Below are 17,075 nucleotides of genomic sequence, written 5' to 3' on the forward strand. Positions count from 1 at the left end.
TTTCTGATTATAAAAACCTTTTAGATTCAAATTCGTTATAGGGGTATTTATTTGTCCTACGATTGCTTGTTTTGTGGCGTCCAAGTTTCTGTGCCAATTTTTATGGCTGGCTGTGCCTCAACTCAAATGAAGGGGGGTGTAAGCATCCGTGGGTCAGAAGAACTTGATTGAAAATGTTAAATTTATAATAGCACAAAAAATTGCAATCTCGAGATATTTGAGAACAGATTATAGTGTACTGAGAACCTGATCGAGAATGCTAAGACCAAATTTTTACTTTTCTTTTCTTTTTGGGTTCTGTTCTCGTTAATTAGCTGCCATTTGTATTACTACTTCAATTCACAAGCATCTTGATTGCCTTTTTTGTTCTCAGTTTGATGAATCCAATCCAGTATGTTACACGTTCGATAATTCCCTAGAATAAGATTCTAAGGTAACAATCAATCTTGCTACGGATCAAATTTACAGTCAAATCACCATCAACTTTTAAGCAGTTTTTCATTTATGAACAACAGAATTGAATTTGAAACACCCAATGGAACCAAAACTTCCCGAGCAGCCCAATTAAAATGGAACCATAAAATTGTCGTCCAATTCTACAGACTCCTATGAAAAAAGTGCGAAATTTTATGGTCCCCGAGCTGGAGCAAAGCAGAAACAGCCACCCGCCTGGTCTTCTGGTATCATTCCTCCTCCTCTACTTGTGTCAATAGCTTCTAACATCCTCACCACTTCATCCATGTCAGGTCGTTTTTCCGGATTCGCATCCCAGCATCTTTTCATGATGTTTGCCAGAGAACTCGGACAACATCTTGGGATTTCAGGCCTCAGGTTCTGGATATGCCACAACATAAAGGTACGAGTCACTTTGTGTTGAAGTCAACAAAACATGAAGGAAGAAAACGATTGAGATGAACGCTTAAAGCATTTGTCACCACAGACGCCAAATATTTCATGAATATTCATTCATGTTCAAGCATCAGGTGACATGAAACATACAGTCAAACTCCAATAGATGGCAGATGCTCATTTTCAAAAACTTCCATGTTCAACTGGAAGACTGTACAATGTAGCTAATCGGGATTTCTTTTAGCAGCTCAAGCGACAACAAGGGAAAACAGGCACAACGAGATCATTAATGACACAAGGAAGGTCTCAGTCAAACATACCTGTCTAACAACTGCAGAAGAAACCTCGGCAAAGCTAAGATCAGTATAGGGCAAATCACAGCAATAAATTTCCCACAAGCAAATGCCGAAGCTATAGACATCACATTTTCTGTTATAAGGCTTGCCATCAAGAACCTACACAAAAGCCCATTTTGAAGGAACTGGAAAATAAAGTTGTATAATCCAAATTGGTTTCTAGTTTTATAATTTAAGCATAAAAACAATATTTACATTATCCAGATTACTTGCTCTGTGGTACGGGTGTGTGAGTATGAGAGGATATGTGTTTGTTGTGAGTGCATGGACATGCAACCATGTGTCTTTGTAAGAAAAAGAGAGAGAGAGTGAGAGAGAGAGATTCAAATAAATCAGCTCCTGCATACATGAAGAATAAAATGCAATGAAATGAATGCAGTAGACAAACTAAGTCTACATCCAACTTCTTTAGCACATTGGACTAACCATTCCATTCAATATTACCAGGGACAAGAGTAGGCTGCACTCCTACCAGCCCATACAAGGTTTTACCGCCACTAAGTAATACCTGCAAGTACTATACATTCTGATGTGCCCTCTGGAGCTCAATAAGAAACCAACAGGCTCATATTGCTAGTAAGAATACCTTGGTCTGAGCAGAATATCATGGGTGGAGTGGAAGGGGCAAGGTGGGAAAAGGAAAAGAGACAATATCTTGGGCTGGTAAACTAGCTTGTGCTTTCCTTAAACAAGCAAAGTACAGAAGTAAAGAGAGGAAAACGTTATGTAAGCTTGTTCCCAGTAACAAGTGCAGTGGGTTTACTAATGAATAGAGAATGGGGAGCAAAAATGAAAGTGTCTGATGCTTAAATTTGAAGGATTTTGTAACTGTATTTTTAAGATTGTTGCCTTTGATGTTGTTGTTCAAAACAGAACTTCTTAACAGGGAGTACGAGTACCTCTGGGGCCATGTATCCAAGGGTTCCAGTTTCACCAGTCATGTCCTGGGGATTCTGCGCTTCCACACGAGCAACACCAAAATCCGCAATCTTTAATGTTCGATATGTATCAAGAAGCATATTTTCAGCTTTGACATCACGGTGTACAATCTTCTTAGAGTGCAGATAGCTCAATCTGGAAAAGTTGAACAAAGTTAAGTTAGACCTGTCTATAGTTCATTGGCATATCCCTCAAACAGGAACTCACCCTCTAGATAGATCCAATGCAAGTTGAATCACGACTCTAAAGGCAAGTTTCTTTTTCCTATTTTTGAATAAGAAATTCTTTAATGTTCCTCCAGCGAGAAATTCCACCAGAACACAACATGCCCTCGATGGAAGGTTTGTATAACCTTCAGAAGGGTTTTTTGAAGGTATCTTCAAATTGGAAGTCCCCATTGATGCACCAACAAACTGCATATAAGTGAGTATGAACATCAAAATTTGAAGCGCAAAATCAACTTTTTTTACTAGATTGGTCAATCACAAATCCTTATTAAAGCTCAGGACGTTGATCTTAAATAACAAAGTATAATATGAAGGAAGCAAGTTTGTACTTTTGTCACATTTGGATGGTCAAGTTTGTGCCAGACAGCAACCTCCTGCCGAAATGATGCCCTCAAAGCAGCAGTTTCAGCGACAGTGGCCATGCCGTCCTCTCCCCAGTCCAATAGCTTGACTATGTAACAAATAATTATAGATTGCTTGATATGAGAAACATGTCCAAGAAATAGAATCATTCTCAACTGGACTCAAATGATACTAGAAGCACCTCTAATTCACAGTATGAGTTCAAAGTCCATGGCAAACAAGATTTAATACTAACTGCAAAGCACAGAATGCAGATTTTTTGCTTTAAATCTTTCCATCCCTATCAGAATTCAGAAAGACCCGATCATCATCAGAAGATGCGACAATTAGTCCAACATTGTCAGAAACCAAACTCAGCACTTCAAATTACCTCACAAATGATAAAATTAAAAAATCTGTCCTCAGAATGTATTAAACCAAAGTTTTCAATGACTTCAGAGAAGTATCAGCAGCAATCAGATGAATAATCATCACATTTCCCAGTGATCAACATCTAAGACACACTCGCGTGCTCAACAAAGAACTTGTCGGGTGTACATTGAAAAGGATCAAATAACAGAACTATAACATACTCCTCACACCCATTAAGAAGAGTCCTAAATGACTCAGAAAAAGAAAAAAAAAACTATAGCTTTATATAATCGACAACGAGACATTATAAAAATTAAATTATAAACCATAATCATGCATAGAGTAAATGTTTACCTGCAACATCTCGATTATCATAGGTACCACGATAAACGGTCCCATAAGTGCCCTGAGCTACAAGATATCTTATTTCCAGCTTAGATGGATCAATTTCCCATGCCTCTTTAGGCTTTTGATTGTTCTCTACATTTCTTGACCAAACACGGCTCAGATGCTTCTCCAATTGAACATCCAAACTTTTCAGATCAACTTTATCTGCACGAAAGATCATATCTTTGCTACTAATGCTTCCAATCCCGGTGGCTGATATATTTTTCTCACTAACACCTCCTGTTCCCTTCAATTTGGAATCCAAATTTCCATTTTGATTCTCTAAATTCTCAGTTTCTGGGACCTCCACACCACCAGAGCTTGTTTTCAGATCCATTTTTAAAGATCAAAATCAGTAACTCTCAACACCAAATATAATCTAGCCTTGATTGATCACTCAAAAACCACACAACTATCAATGAATTCAACCAACAAAAATAATGAAAGTTGAGATTTTTATGCCAATATTCTAAAAGAATGATAAAAATATATCTAAAATCTTTTCGCCATCATCAATTGAGCCTAAATAAATAGAAGAAACTCAAGAAGAAGAGCAAGATATTGCAGTAAACCAAAAAAAAAAAAAGGCAAGCCCTCCTTCAAATTTAGACTACAATTGCCAAAACATTCTTATACCATCAAAAGAACAATTCTTTTTTCAATAAATATAATAATTTCTCCAAAATTGACCTGAAATGTAATACTTTACACAAATTCAACGCTACCTAAAGCTATAGGGATAAAAAGAAATTTGACTTTCAGCTATTCAAAACCCTAAGGTTGCCGGCACCATTCATCATTTCTTTTTCATACATGATGATAACAATAAAATACAATTAAATAGAAAAGGTAAACCACCAAAGAAAACGACCCAGTTCACAACTTGCAAAGACAAACGAAAAATGACCCACCAAATACACAAATAAATAAATATTCAAATCCAAATTTTAAAAAAGAAAAAAAAAACCAAAAACAAAATCTTAAACAAGAGAATGTAGACAACCCAGAAACCAAAAAATAAAACCCATCAAGAAAAATCAAATCTTTTCAACAAAAAAGCCCCATCTGCTGGAGAGACACGAAAAACTTGCCCAAGTTCTGATTATTCCTTTGGAAACTAAAAGAAAATTCAGAAATCAGTTTGTATGGCATATATTAAGGGAGATTATGAATCAGTGATAATGTGTGGAGTTGAAGAAAGCAGGGAATAGAGGATTCTACGAGAGAAAGAGAGAGAAGCGCGGGGGCTCCTTTTGAAAAAGGTACTCCGTTCTTTTTCTTTTTCTTTTTTCTTCTTTTTTGGGTTTTAGGTGTTTTCTGTTGGAATGAGAATTTATTATTATTTTTTTTTCTGATGTGTGACCGACGGCTTTCTGAACAGTATGCGAAAAAAAGAGGAAAAGAACAAATGTACTATTCCGTGCATGTCCTTACAACCAATTTACCTGTAACTAGGTACAACTGGATGGACTATTTTGTTCTCGGTTGGTGGGTTGGTCAATTGGCTTCATAGGAAGATGCTGAGGACGGCTCGATCACAATCTTCTTCATTTTTAGTATTATTTTAATGTTGTTCTTGGTTTTTCTTGTTCTCTGTCCAAGTGGTGATCAACGTAGATGTCAGTTTGAAGCAAAGTTAAACTGAAAAAATGTTTATATGTAAGGGAACAAATGGATAATAGATTTAGTAATAGTCAACAGTGTTTGCCCCTTCCAAGAAATCCTTCATTGTTTCGATTTTTCAATTTTTTAGGAGTAGGTATTTTTTATCCACCCTCATAAATTTGAAAATCACTTTATCATGCAGTTTTAGTAATCAATATAGCAAATTGGGTTTAGTAATATTTAGTAATCCATAGATCAAACAATTATGTTAAGTTAAAAACGCCTTGAATGATAAGTAACTTCTCGTGTTTTTTAATTTTTTTTTTAAATAAGGGATATTTGGATATTTTGTCTTTTAATACTATTCTTGTTAAATCTTCAATCACACGAAAGTGGCGCATTATCCTAATCTTCCATTTTAGAGGCTATATTATTTTCAAATCTAATTGAGAGATTAAAATCAAAGGTGATTAGTTACGTATTTATTGGGCACGTTATAAATCGTCACTTAAAGAAAAATGCACAAAATATAATAATTTTCTTAGCAAAAAATAGGAAGAACAATTCTATCTTGCGTGTGTATCCATGAAGAACAAATAAGATTTCCAAATAAAGCAAAGAAAATCTTATACTAAAACGTAAACTGTTCCAGAGCACAATTCGAGCATATTTTTCAGCATCAAAATACAATTTTCACCTGTTTTGGTAGCAAAAAAGAAACTTCTTTGGTTTGATTGTAATATTTGATCAGCAAGCACACAGTAATAAGTTGCTTTTTGTCCATTCTCAACACCTCAACTAGAATATGGCTTGGTATTTGGTAATATGCCGAATATAGAATATAGAATTTCATGTGCTAGTTTTGAAACGCAAGTGACACCAACAATAAATTGAGGACCTAATCTGCAAATTCCACGGAAGCCGTTTGAGTTGAGACATGAGATACAACAACATCAACGAGATATGTGGTCACCACCGTATGGAGGGCTAGCAATAGTGGAAAAGTTACCAAATCATGAGATATTCCAGTTGAGACCCCTTTAATCGTGCATCCGAAATATAATTGGATTCTCGTTCTAAGAATCTCCCTAGGATTATTCTCGTGGAGGAACATTGCCTTTTTTCTTCTTTCCCTTTGATGTTTAAAGCAAAAATTGACAATGCTCCAAAAGTAGTGGGATCAGTTATAGCCGAAGATAAATGCTCGAACACATTAAACGGTGTAAAAACATATAGCTGAAGATAGAAGGGAGAGAATATATATTCTACATTCTTCATTTTTTGTCAATTAAAGAGTGAAATAAACACATCATAACGTGGAATCATTGGCTTGGATGCTGCTTAGGAACAAAGATTCCGTCAAGAACTAGGAAAATAAAATGCTTAGGTATATCCAATCTAACGCAACCAACTTCAAATCCAGACGAGTGCATCCGTCTGGTCCGATGGTAGTTTAGTCCCCGTTGACCCCCTCATAGGCCCAGTTGAATCCCTCCTAGAATAGGAGTAGATGTAGAATAGACAAATACCTAGTTTTAAAAAAAAAATCCAATCTAATGCAAAATCGTTTCTAGGAATAAGAATCACCTCAAATCAAGTATAAAGTATTCCCGTCATATGCATTAATTTAGTGTACACAAGAGTCTCGAAGAAAGTTGGTTGAGTGAATTCTCTATTTTTGGGAAAATTAGTTTTATTTATGCATGTGGCAAGTGTATGAATCACTTCTCACAGCCAATAATGATGCAAAAGAGAGGGAGAATGCTCTTAGATCAAGCTGCATTGAAACCAGCTTGGGTGTAGGTAATGGGTATGAAACTCTTGCACGTATTTTTCATCCATAATTTGTTAAAATATTTTCGGAGGTAGTTCAGTTCCCTCCAACTTCTCAATAGGTTAATTGGATTCATCAAACAAAGGGCAGCTGAACAAGCCAAATTTTGGACAATGTTGTTGATTAAACATGTCTAGCACTCTATCCTATTGCAAGAGATGGACCTGAAGCTACTTTGTGCCGCAGCATTTCGAGAGTACACATAAATACAAGCAAAACCTCCCAAGCATCACATGGGAAATGATGTTGTCTGTCATATTCTTGCAGCGCTATTGACAATTCCATAGTCATCCTCTCAGAAAATTTCAGTAAATATCGATTCATGATTAGTTCATGCAAATCCATTTCAGAAGGGACAAAGTTGCAGGAATGAACGATAAGAGGAAAAACAACTCCTCAGTTTCAAAAGCACGACATCAACCAAGGCAGACAAAGAAAAAGTAACTTGGACGCTAGACATTTTGGATACTGCCAAAGAATGAGGAATACTGCATATTTATCAGAATAACTAAGTCACATACATATCCTACATTTTACAAATATATAACTGCTGCAATGGTCACTGGTCCACATTAGTCAAGGCAGATAACTGTACCATGCAAATGAGATCTCAAATGTTATAAAAGTTGCAGAAGTTTATCTCAACTGGCGGCTTAAATGATACTATCAATCTTCAGCCAACTTGTTTCCCTGTCATAAAGGACTCAAAAACATGCAAGTTCCTATGGATGATTAACCACGAGCCAGAAAACATTACTTTAATCACAATTATGCAATCAATCACTAAAACATGAGACAGATCTAGAAGAGTACCAGATCTAATGCAACAGAAGATACACCGAGAATAAGCTCTGCACATGACTGAGACTAGAAAATATGAATAGAGGTTTCCAATGGAAAAGGAAACCTCTATAATGTCATACTACCAGCATGAACTCCATACTAGATATCTTTATAATGAAAACCGTTTCCCAGCATAAACAATTCTTTCATGAACTCCAAGAAGTTAGCTTGTACAATTTGATAATGTCAGGATAAGACATGAAGATTGCCACAGAGTGATGGAACAAGCACCACAACCACAAAAGCTAAACCAGCTTTAATGTGATTAACCTTTTGTTCTCATAATTGTAATGCTTCCTTTTCCTCCTTCAGTCCTTATCTTAGTTTTCCCAACAACAGGTTTCCCAGAGAAGGCTGATGTGGGATAAGAAACAGAAGGGTCTTCCTGGTTTTGCTTCAGCTTTGATGGTGGATCACGTAACCTTTGGTTTATATCCTTTAGTGTCACATCCCCATGAACGCCACATGGTTTAATAAATGCAAATGGGTAGACGACTGAAGAAGCCAACTTAGGAGGAGGCCGCATATATGATTTTCTACCTGAGTATTAACAAAAAGTTGGATAGATTTAGTTCAACATAAAACAGCAGCATCTCTATATGAAGAATGAATAGCAGGATCAAGGGCTATTGCCACCTCAATGGGATACGCATGAAAACTAGAGACAAGAATCAAGGAAAAAGAGAACAACCTTTGAAAACAACATTTCTACAGGTCCGAACAGGTCGCTCTTGAATAGCATTAGCTTCATATTCAGGTGGTGTGCCACAAAGTTCTACCACAGAATGCTTATTGTTTAAGAAGGGGTCAAAAGAACTAAAACCATAATACAGCATACAAGAATATGCTAGAAAAGATTTGTGAATATGGACGTGAAAAAAATAAAAATAAAAAGAAAAAGAAGAACAAGAAGACAAAACACACAAGGGTATCACCTAAGGACATGTTTATATACCTGCAACATCAATCTGGACATCAGATGCACCAGAAGAATTACTGTTGCCAAGAAGAGAGATTAGTCTAGATACATATTTTCTCATTAAAAGAGGTTTAAAATGCTGGTGCTATTTTAAAAGCTAGAAGTAACAAGTAACATACATATCCTCGGAGCTGAACTGAATTTCAGCATCATTGATGCAATCAGCAAGCCATCCTTCAGATGACTGATCAAGTATGTCATCACCAGATGCAGATGTACCTTCTGAAAAGCACTAAAATCATCTCAGGATAACCTAAATATAATTGATGGTTATCCATCTTAAAAATAAAATGAAATTGCATTAACCTGCAAATCCGGAAACCCAATTTGACATTTCAGATATAGCCTCTTCCACAGAATCCTCTGTCTCCTACACAGGAAACCAAAGCAAATACATTACAACATAAAATGACATATCAACCAGAAACTAAGAACTACCATATTCATGTCAAAGGGAATCTTATATTTGTAGATAATGTTTGACACGAACATTATGATCAACAATAGTCACCTAATACAGTGATCTCAATGGATATTGCCCAAGAAACAAACAAGCCAGCACCAACCTTTGATTTTAAATACGTGGATGAAATACCCTCATTGCAGAAGGATGCTACCAGATCTTCAGACTCAAACTGTAGAGTTCGTCGCCTTTTTGCTTGTAGAGAAGCCTCCTTGCACTGATTTAATTCCTTGCTTGAGTTTTCTGCAATTCAGCCTCCAAACTTAGATACAATATGTGCTGCATTGTGCTCAAAACCAACACTGCAATTGGTGTCTGTGAGACGATGTGCAGAATCATTTTTGAAGTGAAAGGAATTACATTGACAGTATTACTTTCTTGTAGGGAATTTGATCTCAGACTCTCAAATAGAGCCATCCATGTGAAATTAAAGTGCACTTACAAATTAACTGAACACTACATTTTCTTCAACAGATAGTTCTGCCCTGAGGAAATGCAATTAAAAAAAAGAGTCGAAACCAGCAGAGAAAGTCATCTTACCATCGACATTAACATGGTAAGCTAAATCTCCACATGCTTTAATTGGAGTAGTTTCATCATTAAAAATATACGGAAAATGTTCATTTTGGCCATCTCCACTCAACAGGCAATTTGATATATCTGCTCAAACAACCAAAATATTAGAAGACAATGCTTCTTTCAGGTATCACATGAACCAAAAACATAAAAACAAGCATGACTTACCAAGGTCAGCGTTATCTTCAAGACAATACTCATCACATCGCCAATCCCACATGTATCTATCAAAACAAACAGGATAGGATTGTTACTAAGTACTAACACACTAAAACTACAGACTAGCAACAGAACAAAAGTCAAGCGAAACTTAGAGCTCAAATTAAAAAATCAACAGAACATGAGGTTGTACACTATTGCCAGAATCCATTTGTGATTACACAAGGGGGAAAAAAGATCTGAAGAATCCACTTAAGCTACTGTAATATGGAACATGAGGACATATTATGCACAATTTCTCCAGTATAGGTGCTGTTACTTCAGATCCACATTATAAATGAGTACCATGAACAACAAAATGGGTCCCTCAAAAGCAGTGGATCTACTTAGAACAAGGTAAACGACAAAATAATCCAACCAATTCCAAAATCAATAGAAATGAAAACAATCACAATGACATGCACTTCAGCAATGAATCAAAGTAGAGTAGCACTTTTCCAGTCAAAACGTAGGATTAACAAAACTCTTTCTCTGTAAGTCTTGATAACTTACAAAACCCACAAAAGAAAATCAAAAATAAATTTCATAAAAGCAATAAGAGCCCAGGAAACATTAGCCACAACCCACCCTCTTCCCTTCCTACAATCAAACCATCAAAAACTAAGCAAGAACAAAAGGAACCCACTAAAGATTGACCAAAAGTAAGCAAAACCCATCTCACATTTCCATCACTTCCACAATAAAACCCAAAGAAGCCATTACAAAGTCATCACTGTCCCACAAAATTTTATGATTCTTTGGAAGGACTGACCAAGGGAAAAAAAAAAAAAAGCAAAAAATCAGTGAAACTAAAATGAGTCCACTAATCAAGATTGGATGATAAGAGCAAAAAAGTGAAACTTATTACAGAACTCACTCATCATTGTTGTAATTCATTTGGGCTATCTTTTTGCTGTTGGTTTGCCTCAGAAATCAAGCCTGATACATCCACTGCTACCTCTTATGGGCAAAGCATTAAAACTAGCCGTTTTAATTAGATCGATGTTTCCACATTCTACACACAACTCAAGAACGAACACTGAAAAGTATTAATGGTACAAAAGGAGTTTAAAAAATGAAAAGCTCAAAAAATGGTGAATAAATAAACCCTAAAAACAGAAATAATAGTAATGGTGATTGGTGACTTGAGAGTGGGGAGTGGGGAGTGGCAGGTTTTTTGAGTTGGTTACTTAAATATTAGTGGTTGCGGTCGTGGGTCGGGTTATATACCCGCTCAATCCGATTTTGACGTTAATCCCCGGCGAGTGGGCTTTCCTCTTATTGACTAGGCTTTTTTTTTAAATAAAAAAAAAAATCTCTAGCTGGTTATTTGTAATTAAGTCCTCAAAATACGTGTATATGCTAATGAGAAATTCAACTTTTATCAATTTTTCTTACGACAAGAAGATATTGTATTGCAGTCACCTAAGCGCCGGAGACCAAAGAGTTTGGTCCCTCGTGGGCAAACATCGATTCTTATCATTGAGGGAGATGACCAAAATTTGTAAATTCAGGGACTATAATGATATAGCTTAGATTTTCAAGTGGGAATATTTAAAAAATTCAATGTATAAAGCTTAGTGGATATATTATTGATTTATTAATTTGGAGGGCCAGATTAACAAAAGTTTATGGAGTTTATTGCCACAATAAATCTTCTTCTTAAAAAAATATTTCTAAACTAATGCAGATTCAAATTAATTTCCTCTTATCTTCTTTCTTTTCTTTCCTTTTTTTTTTTTTTGAGAGGTACAGTCCCTATTAAAATGTTAATAATTCCTATTAGGAGCTTAGTTGCTAATTCACATTAGATGAATCCACAATTATTGTAGTTGGTTCAAATTTTACTACTTGTCTACAATCTCCAAAGTGAATAAAACTTCTTCTTTATTTATTATTGACTGTCTACTTCAACGAAATTCTTAATATATTTGGAAATTTCTTAAATGGTCATAATTACTAAAAATTTTCTTTCCATTTGTATGATGAAATGCCATATAGATAAACTGAAAATCTTTGCAGATCTATTGTATTAATTCATGATTTTTCACTCTTCAAACGCACGATAATAACTCTTCCAAATGTCAATTATTAACTAACCTCGGTGTTAAATCTAGTGCTAATTATGACTTGCTTAGATTATCTGCAATTGGTTCCAAAGTGCAAGAAATTTTTTTTATTATTTCACTTTTCCTTTAAAATGGAACTTTTATGTTCACATCAAATTATGATCATTATTTTGAAATACTTACTAATTAATGTGTCATACTATCTGAATTTTTCGAAACTTCTTGAAATGTATAAAGTCAATAGTTCATCATTTATATATGTTATTGCATATACAAACAAATAAAGAAAGAAACTTGTGATATAACAATCAAGAGTAATGTTGGAGAGGAAAAATGACAGGCAAGAAACAAAAACAACATTGTCAAAAGATGAGATATATGTGTAATATGAGTTTGCTATTTTATGCCATAAAAGTACACAATAGTAGACATGATGTTATTGTTTTCGTGAAAGGATAAATTTTTTTTGCAAAATTATTGCAATTCAAGGGATAATTGATCATTTTAAAGCATTAATTAATATATATAGATTTGTTTTCCTTTCTTAGTTTGCCTATAGAGCACCAAATATATATAAAAAAAAACCATATAATATAAAAAAGAACATAATTACAATTGATTCTTTTATTTTGATGGGAGCCTGCATGGCAATAAGTGGATTAACAAGAGAATAAAATTTGAAGGAGTATTACTTTGAAATTATGTTCTAAGAAGTAGATTACTTCAACCAAAAACTCCAAGTTTATGTACTTTATGTGCCTATTGAACCATAAAAATATGCATATCAACCCGAATTTGTATCATCTTTGGTCTAGCAAACACTTTAACTTTCTTTATAACCATCGATGGTTTTCCAATCATTGTATTGATATATGATTGCTATTTTATGCATCTCCTGAAAAATTTTATGCCATCGATCGAAAATGCAAGTCAACATCTACGCTTACAGCAGATAAGTAAGACCATTTTGTCCATGTTTTGTGATCAACTGCGTTGACAATTTCATGTGCCAAAGATCAAACCACCAAATTAAAGCAGTACCTCACATTGGCATGGCAGGACCGCAGGAACCAATATCTATAATCGCATGTCTACGATAATCTCAACCTGTTCTCCAGTTTGATAAGCGGTTTTGCTCCCTTTGTCGATTACAAGTTCCTTAGCAGAATGATGATCCAAACTTGAAATGCAGCCATCCTTTAAAATGTGCAAGGATTTTATTCCAGCCGTTACTTATCCACTCCTTAATTCATCATAACAACTTTTTACGTTAAAACACAGTTTTGATTTTGAAAATCCACTGCAGTCTGCCATTGATCAAATGAGAGCACCGTATCCTCTCCATTTATTGAATCCAATTCAATTAAAATTGGTCGCAAGCGGCATGGTGCATGTTAGTAAACAATACTGTACCAAGGATGCAATGTTGGACAATAAGTGTGTGCACATCGATGAATATGCACATGAAAGTTACAGATCATCAATTTTTATGTATGAAATTAATGAGAACGAACAAAGCAAAAGCTTGCCTAACTTATCAAATTTGGGGTATATGATATAAATACTACTAACTGATTAGGTTGTAAAATAGTTGTTCAACCATTTAGGTTTATGGGACCATCTATCTAGTGGATCCTGAAAATTGATCAACTTTCACCAACTACACAAACCTTTTGGGGGGCCATTGTCACTGAATTCACCGTATAGTACGGATGATATGTTATTTTCTTGCATGTGAGAGCCAAAGTGAGCCTTACTGAAAGAAAAAGCATAACCCAAAAGCATATGGATGAAGAAATTTAAATGGAATACGATGCTACAAGATTAACTATTGGAAAATGCTTTGGCATCTAATTAAGCTTGATTGAGAAAAAATACGACAATATTTTGACATCCTAATCTTGATTAGGAGCGTAGACTAGATTATTGTCACTACTTATGATGGTCCATTTTTTAATATATATAAAAAGCAAATTTCATTAACGAATTATTGGAAATCGTCCAATACAATTTGATCAGATCAAACGTACGTATTATGTTTATAGAACAAGTTTTTTTGATGCTGCAATTGATGATTACCCTAGCAAACTGTTAGAGCACTTGTCAAATGATCGACTAATCTAACCTGAGTCAACAACATTCCAAAGTATTTACGCTTGGTTCGTTGGCTCAACTCAAATCTTGCAGCGGAATGTAAAATAAAACCAAATACTAGAGTTGAAAGTCCACGAATCCTACTTGCCAAATGTAACAGTTGGGGTGACAGACAAAATTAGGCGATGACACTAAGTCCTCGATCTGCAGTATTTCAGTTGAAACAAAGTGGCGCTAAAGCCAATGAATGTAAACAAAGTCAGACAAAACCCTCTTTTTCCTTTGCTTCGCCAAAGAGCAAGAATATACAATACCATCAACCATTGTCTGGGCATACATGCTTTGGAGTGAACATTAGACTAGATTTAACAATGACCAAACCCCATATTGTCTACTAGTAATTAAATTTTTAACTTGTACTTGACTTATTCTCTTGTCCTTGGCAAGTTGTGATCGCATCAATCTATATTAAAGTTCGTGATCCCGGCCAAAACTTGTAGCTGATGCACCTAGTCAACTACAAGCCTTAATTTAATATTCCCATAAGAGGTAGAATCTGAGCTCTAACCTGAAAAGTCTTCAAGAGTGAAGACAATTGATCAATACTTAATGAGGATTTTATCATAAAATTACTTACATGTTTATCATCTAACTTTCAAGAACAGTAGTAATCTTTTTCATTTCAACTTTGGGTCAGTATAGTCAGTACTTCTACCGCTGAAGGCTGATCAAAGAGTTTTCTGATGATCAGACCAGGTGTCACGTGCCAGAGACAACGCATGGCCTTGACACTATGATGATAAACACTAGTTGGTTGGTGCTCTGCTCTTTTGCATGGTAAGCACTTGTTCCAGAGAATGTGGGAGGTTGAGAAAGTACGAATGTTATAGTACTACTAGTTTTATGGTAAAAGTCTGAAACTTGCTTGGCTTTTGGAGCTTTCAGTAGTGTTGGAAATGGAGGTATCACGTGACAGAACAGAAGGACTTTATACAAAGAGGGCCACCTTGTTATAAAAGGGAAAGGAACCACCAACCAATATGTCAAGATTTAATTTGACAAAGTGAAAAGCTAAAGATAAAAATCATAGATCGCCTGATTGCTATAGATTTCCCATGTTTCTTGAAATATTCTTGTTTGTTTCTGATTAACATACTCCCAAGTTGATGAGCTGATGATGATAAAAGTGAAAAAGTAAAAAATATGTTATACAATTGGACGGTAAAAGAAATTTATTAATTTACATAAGCTTGTCCCTTTTTTTTTTTTTTTTCTTTTTAATGAAAGGGGAGCTTGTTGAAATACTCTACCATGTGCATGTGTAAAAAGATCCCTTCACACTCTTAGACTTGAATTTTTTTTTGGGGTATAATTCTCTACCTTCTCAGGTCAACATAAGACTACAGTGAAAAAAAATACCTGACTAATGGATAAGAGGTAGATGTGAAAATAATTCTCTAATAATATGTTTAGTGTCCAGTGTGAAATTCCAGTGGACCACCTTTAGATTGGATCTAAATGTTGGATGGAAGACGCAGGAAAAATGCCAAATTATATTCAATTCTTGAGGTTTGTCTTCTGTGTAGAAAACATGCAGAAGAAACCAGAACCCAGAAGACTAGAAGAAACACAGGACATGTGCTGATGAACTCGGTCCTGTTAGCTACACAAGGACAAATATATGTTTACAGAAAATAACTCCATTGTTTCGAATTCTTTTGACCCCCAAAAAAGAAAAAAGAGACCAAGATCAATTTTAAGGTGAACAGCACTTCATATTTGAAATTCAACATCAATCTTGGTAATTCTGAAGCGGAAATGAGGCTATTTTTTCAAAAATAATTTTTTTCAAATACAATACTACAATAATACACAAATAAAAATAATTCAAAAAACATCTCATTCATACAATATATCAAAGATTTGAAAAAATATTTATAGTAAAAGTTTTTCATATATACTGCTACAGTAAAATTTTTTAAAAACACTCCAAAAACAGCTTGTCCAAATGGAGCATTGTTTTTAAACTAGAAATGCAAGAAGAAGAGTATTTTCAGTTATATACATGCTCTTCTTCTCCTTTCGCAAAGTTCATGAAAAAAAAAATAGGCTAATATTTGGTGAAAACTCAACCCGATATTCTAAGGTGGGATGGGACTGAGAATTTTAAGGTCCAATGACGTGTACTCCAAAATTCAATCTAGTGTGTGCCCTCGGAGCAATAGTAGTAGTAGTATAATCATATATTTAATGTCGGAAATGGGAAACCCCTATTAGCTGGCGGGGTTGGGGACCATGGCATGTAACGGAGCGTCGAGGCGACCGGCGACCCGCTGTTTGAAATCGGCAGCGCGCCAAAACAAATTGGGCTTTGGGGCTGGATCGATATATATATGTATTAATAACGGTGGGTGTCGTGTTCACTACTCCGTCACAATTGATATTTAATGCAATTCACGAGTCACGAATTTTCCCAATAATAGGGGAAATTTAAGGTTATATCACTGTCCGGCCCCGAGAAATTTAAAACTCTTGTGGAACTATCTAAGAAATAAATGAATAGTAGAAGATTCTTCAAAATGTATAAAAAAGGGCATAATTCAGATAATAAATAGTAGAAAAATGTACTGTAATAATTTAATATACATGAGGTAAAATGGTGATCAAAAGATGTATTGGTAAAAAAAATTTTAGCGAAAGTTTAATCCAAAGATATTTATCCTTGAAGATATTATTTTTTTATTTCACTTAAATAGAGAGCTCGAAGGGATTGACTGCTAATAACATTTTTTCACAAGTAAATGAGTCCTTCATTAGGTCTCATGAAAAAAGAAAAAGGGTCCATTATGTTGACCAAAACTAAGATTGAAGATGGCGTGAGAAAATACATGAACGATAAGAGTTTAGTCTTTTTCATTTTGTTTTTCCTCATTTCTTTTGAC

At 35.0% G+C, this 17,075-nt stretch overlaps 2 protein-coding genes across 2 annotated transcripts; both read right to left on the bottom strand.

Moving 5' to 3' along the window:
• Positions 1–434: 434 nt before the first annotated feature.
• LOC113766806 (serine/threonine-protein kinase STY13) lies at positions 435–4,741 on the bottom strand. Its single transcript, XM_027310957.1, has 6 exons — positions 3,440–4,741; positions 2,701–2,822; positions 2,352–2,557; positions 2,105–2,279; positions 1,170–1,304; positions 435–834 (listed from the first exon to the last, which is right to left on the bottom strand). Exons 1-6 carry the CDS (start codon positions 3,807–3,809, stop codon positions 628–630), a joined length of 1,215 nt encoding a protein of 404 aa, XP_027166758.1. The 5' UTR covers positions 3,810–4,741; the 3' UTR covers positions 435–627.
• A 2,911-nt stretch (positions 4,742–7,652) lies between these two features.
• On the bottom strand, positions 7,653–11,115 carry LOC113765293 (protein XRI1-like). Its single transcript, XM_027309419.1, has 9 exons — positions 10,848–11,115; positions 9,941–9,996; positions 9,737–9,856; positions 9,300–9,439; positions 9,040–9,103; positions 8,853–8,955; positions 8,710–8,750; positions 8,446–8,529; positions 7,653–8,294 (listed from the first exon to the last, which is right to left on the bottom strand). The coding sequence occupies exons 1-9, from the start codon at positions 10,865–10,867 to the stop codon at positions 8,020–8,022; spliced, it is 903 nt and encodes a 300-aa protein (XP_027165220.1). The 5' UTR covers positions 10,868–11,115; the 3' UTR covers positions 7,653–8,019.
• Between the last annotated feature and the right edge of the window lie 5,960 nt (positions 11,116–17,075).

Source organism: Coffea eugenioides, chromosome 3, assembly GCF_003713205.1.
Source record: "Coffea eugenioides isolate CCC68of chromosome 3, Ceug_1.0, whole genome shotgun sequence".
In the NCBI taxonomy this organism is placed as follows: domain Eukaryota; kingdom Viridiplantae; phylum Streptophyta; class Magnoliopsida; order Gentianales; family Rubiaceae; genus Coffea; species Coffea eugenioides.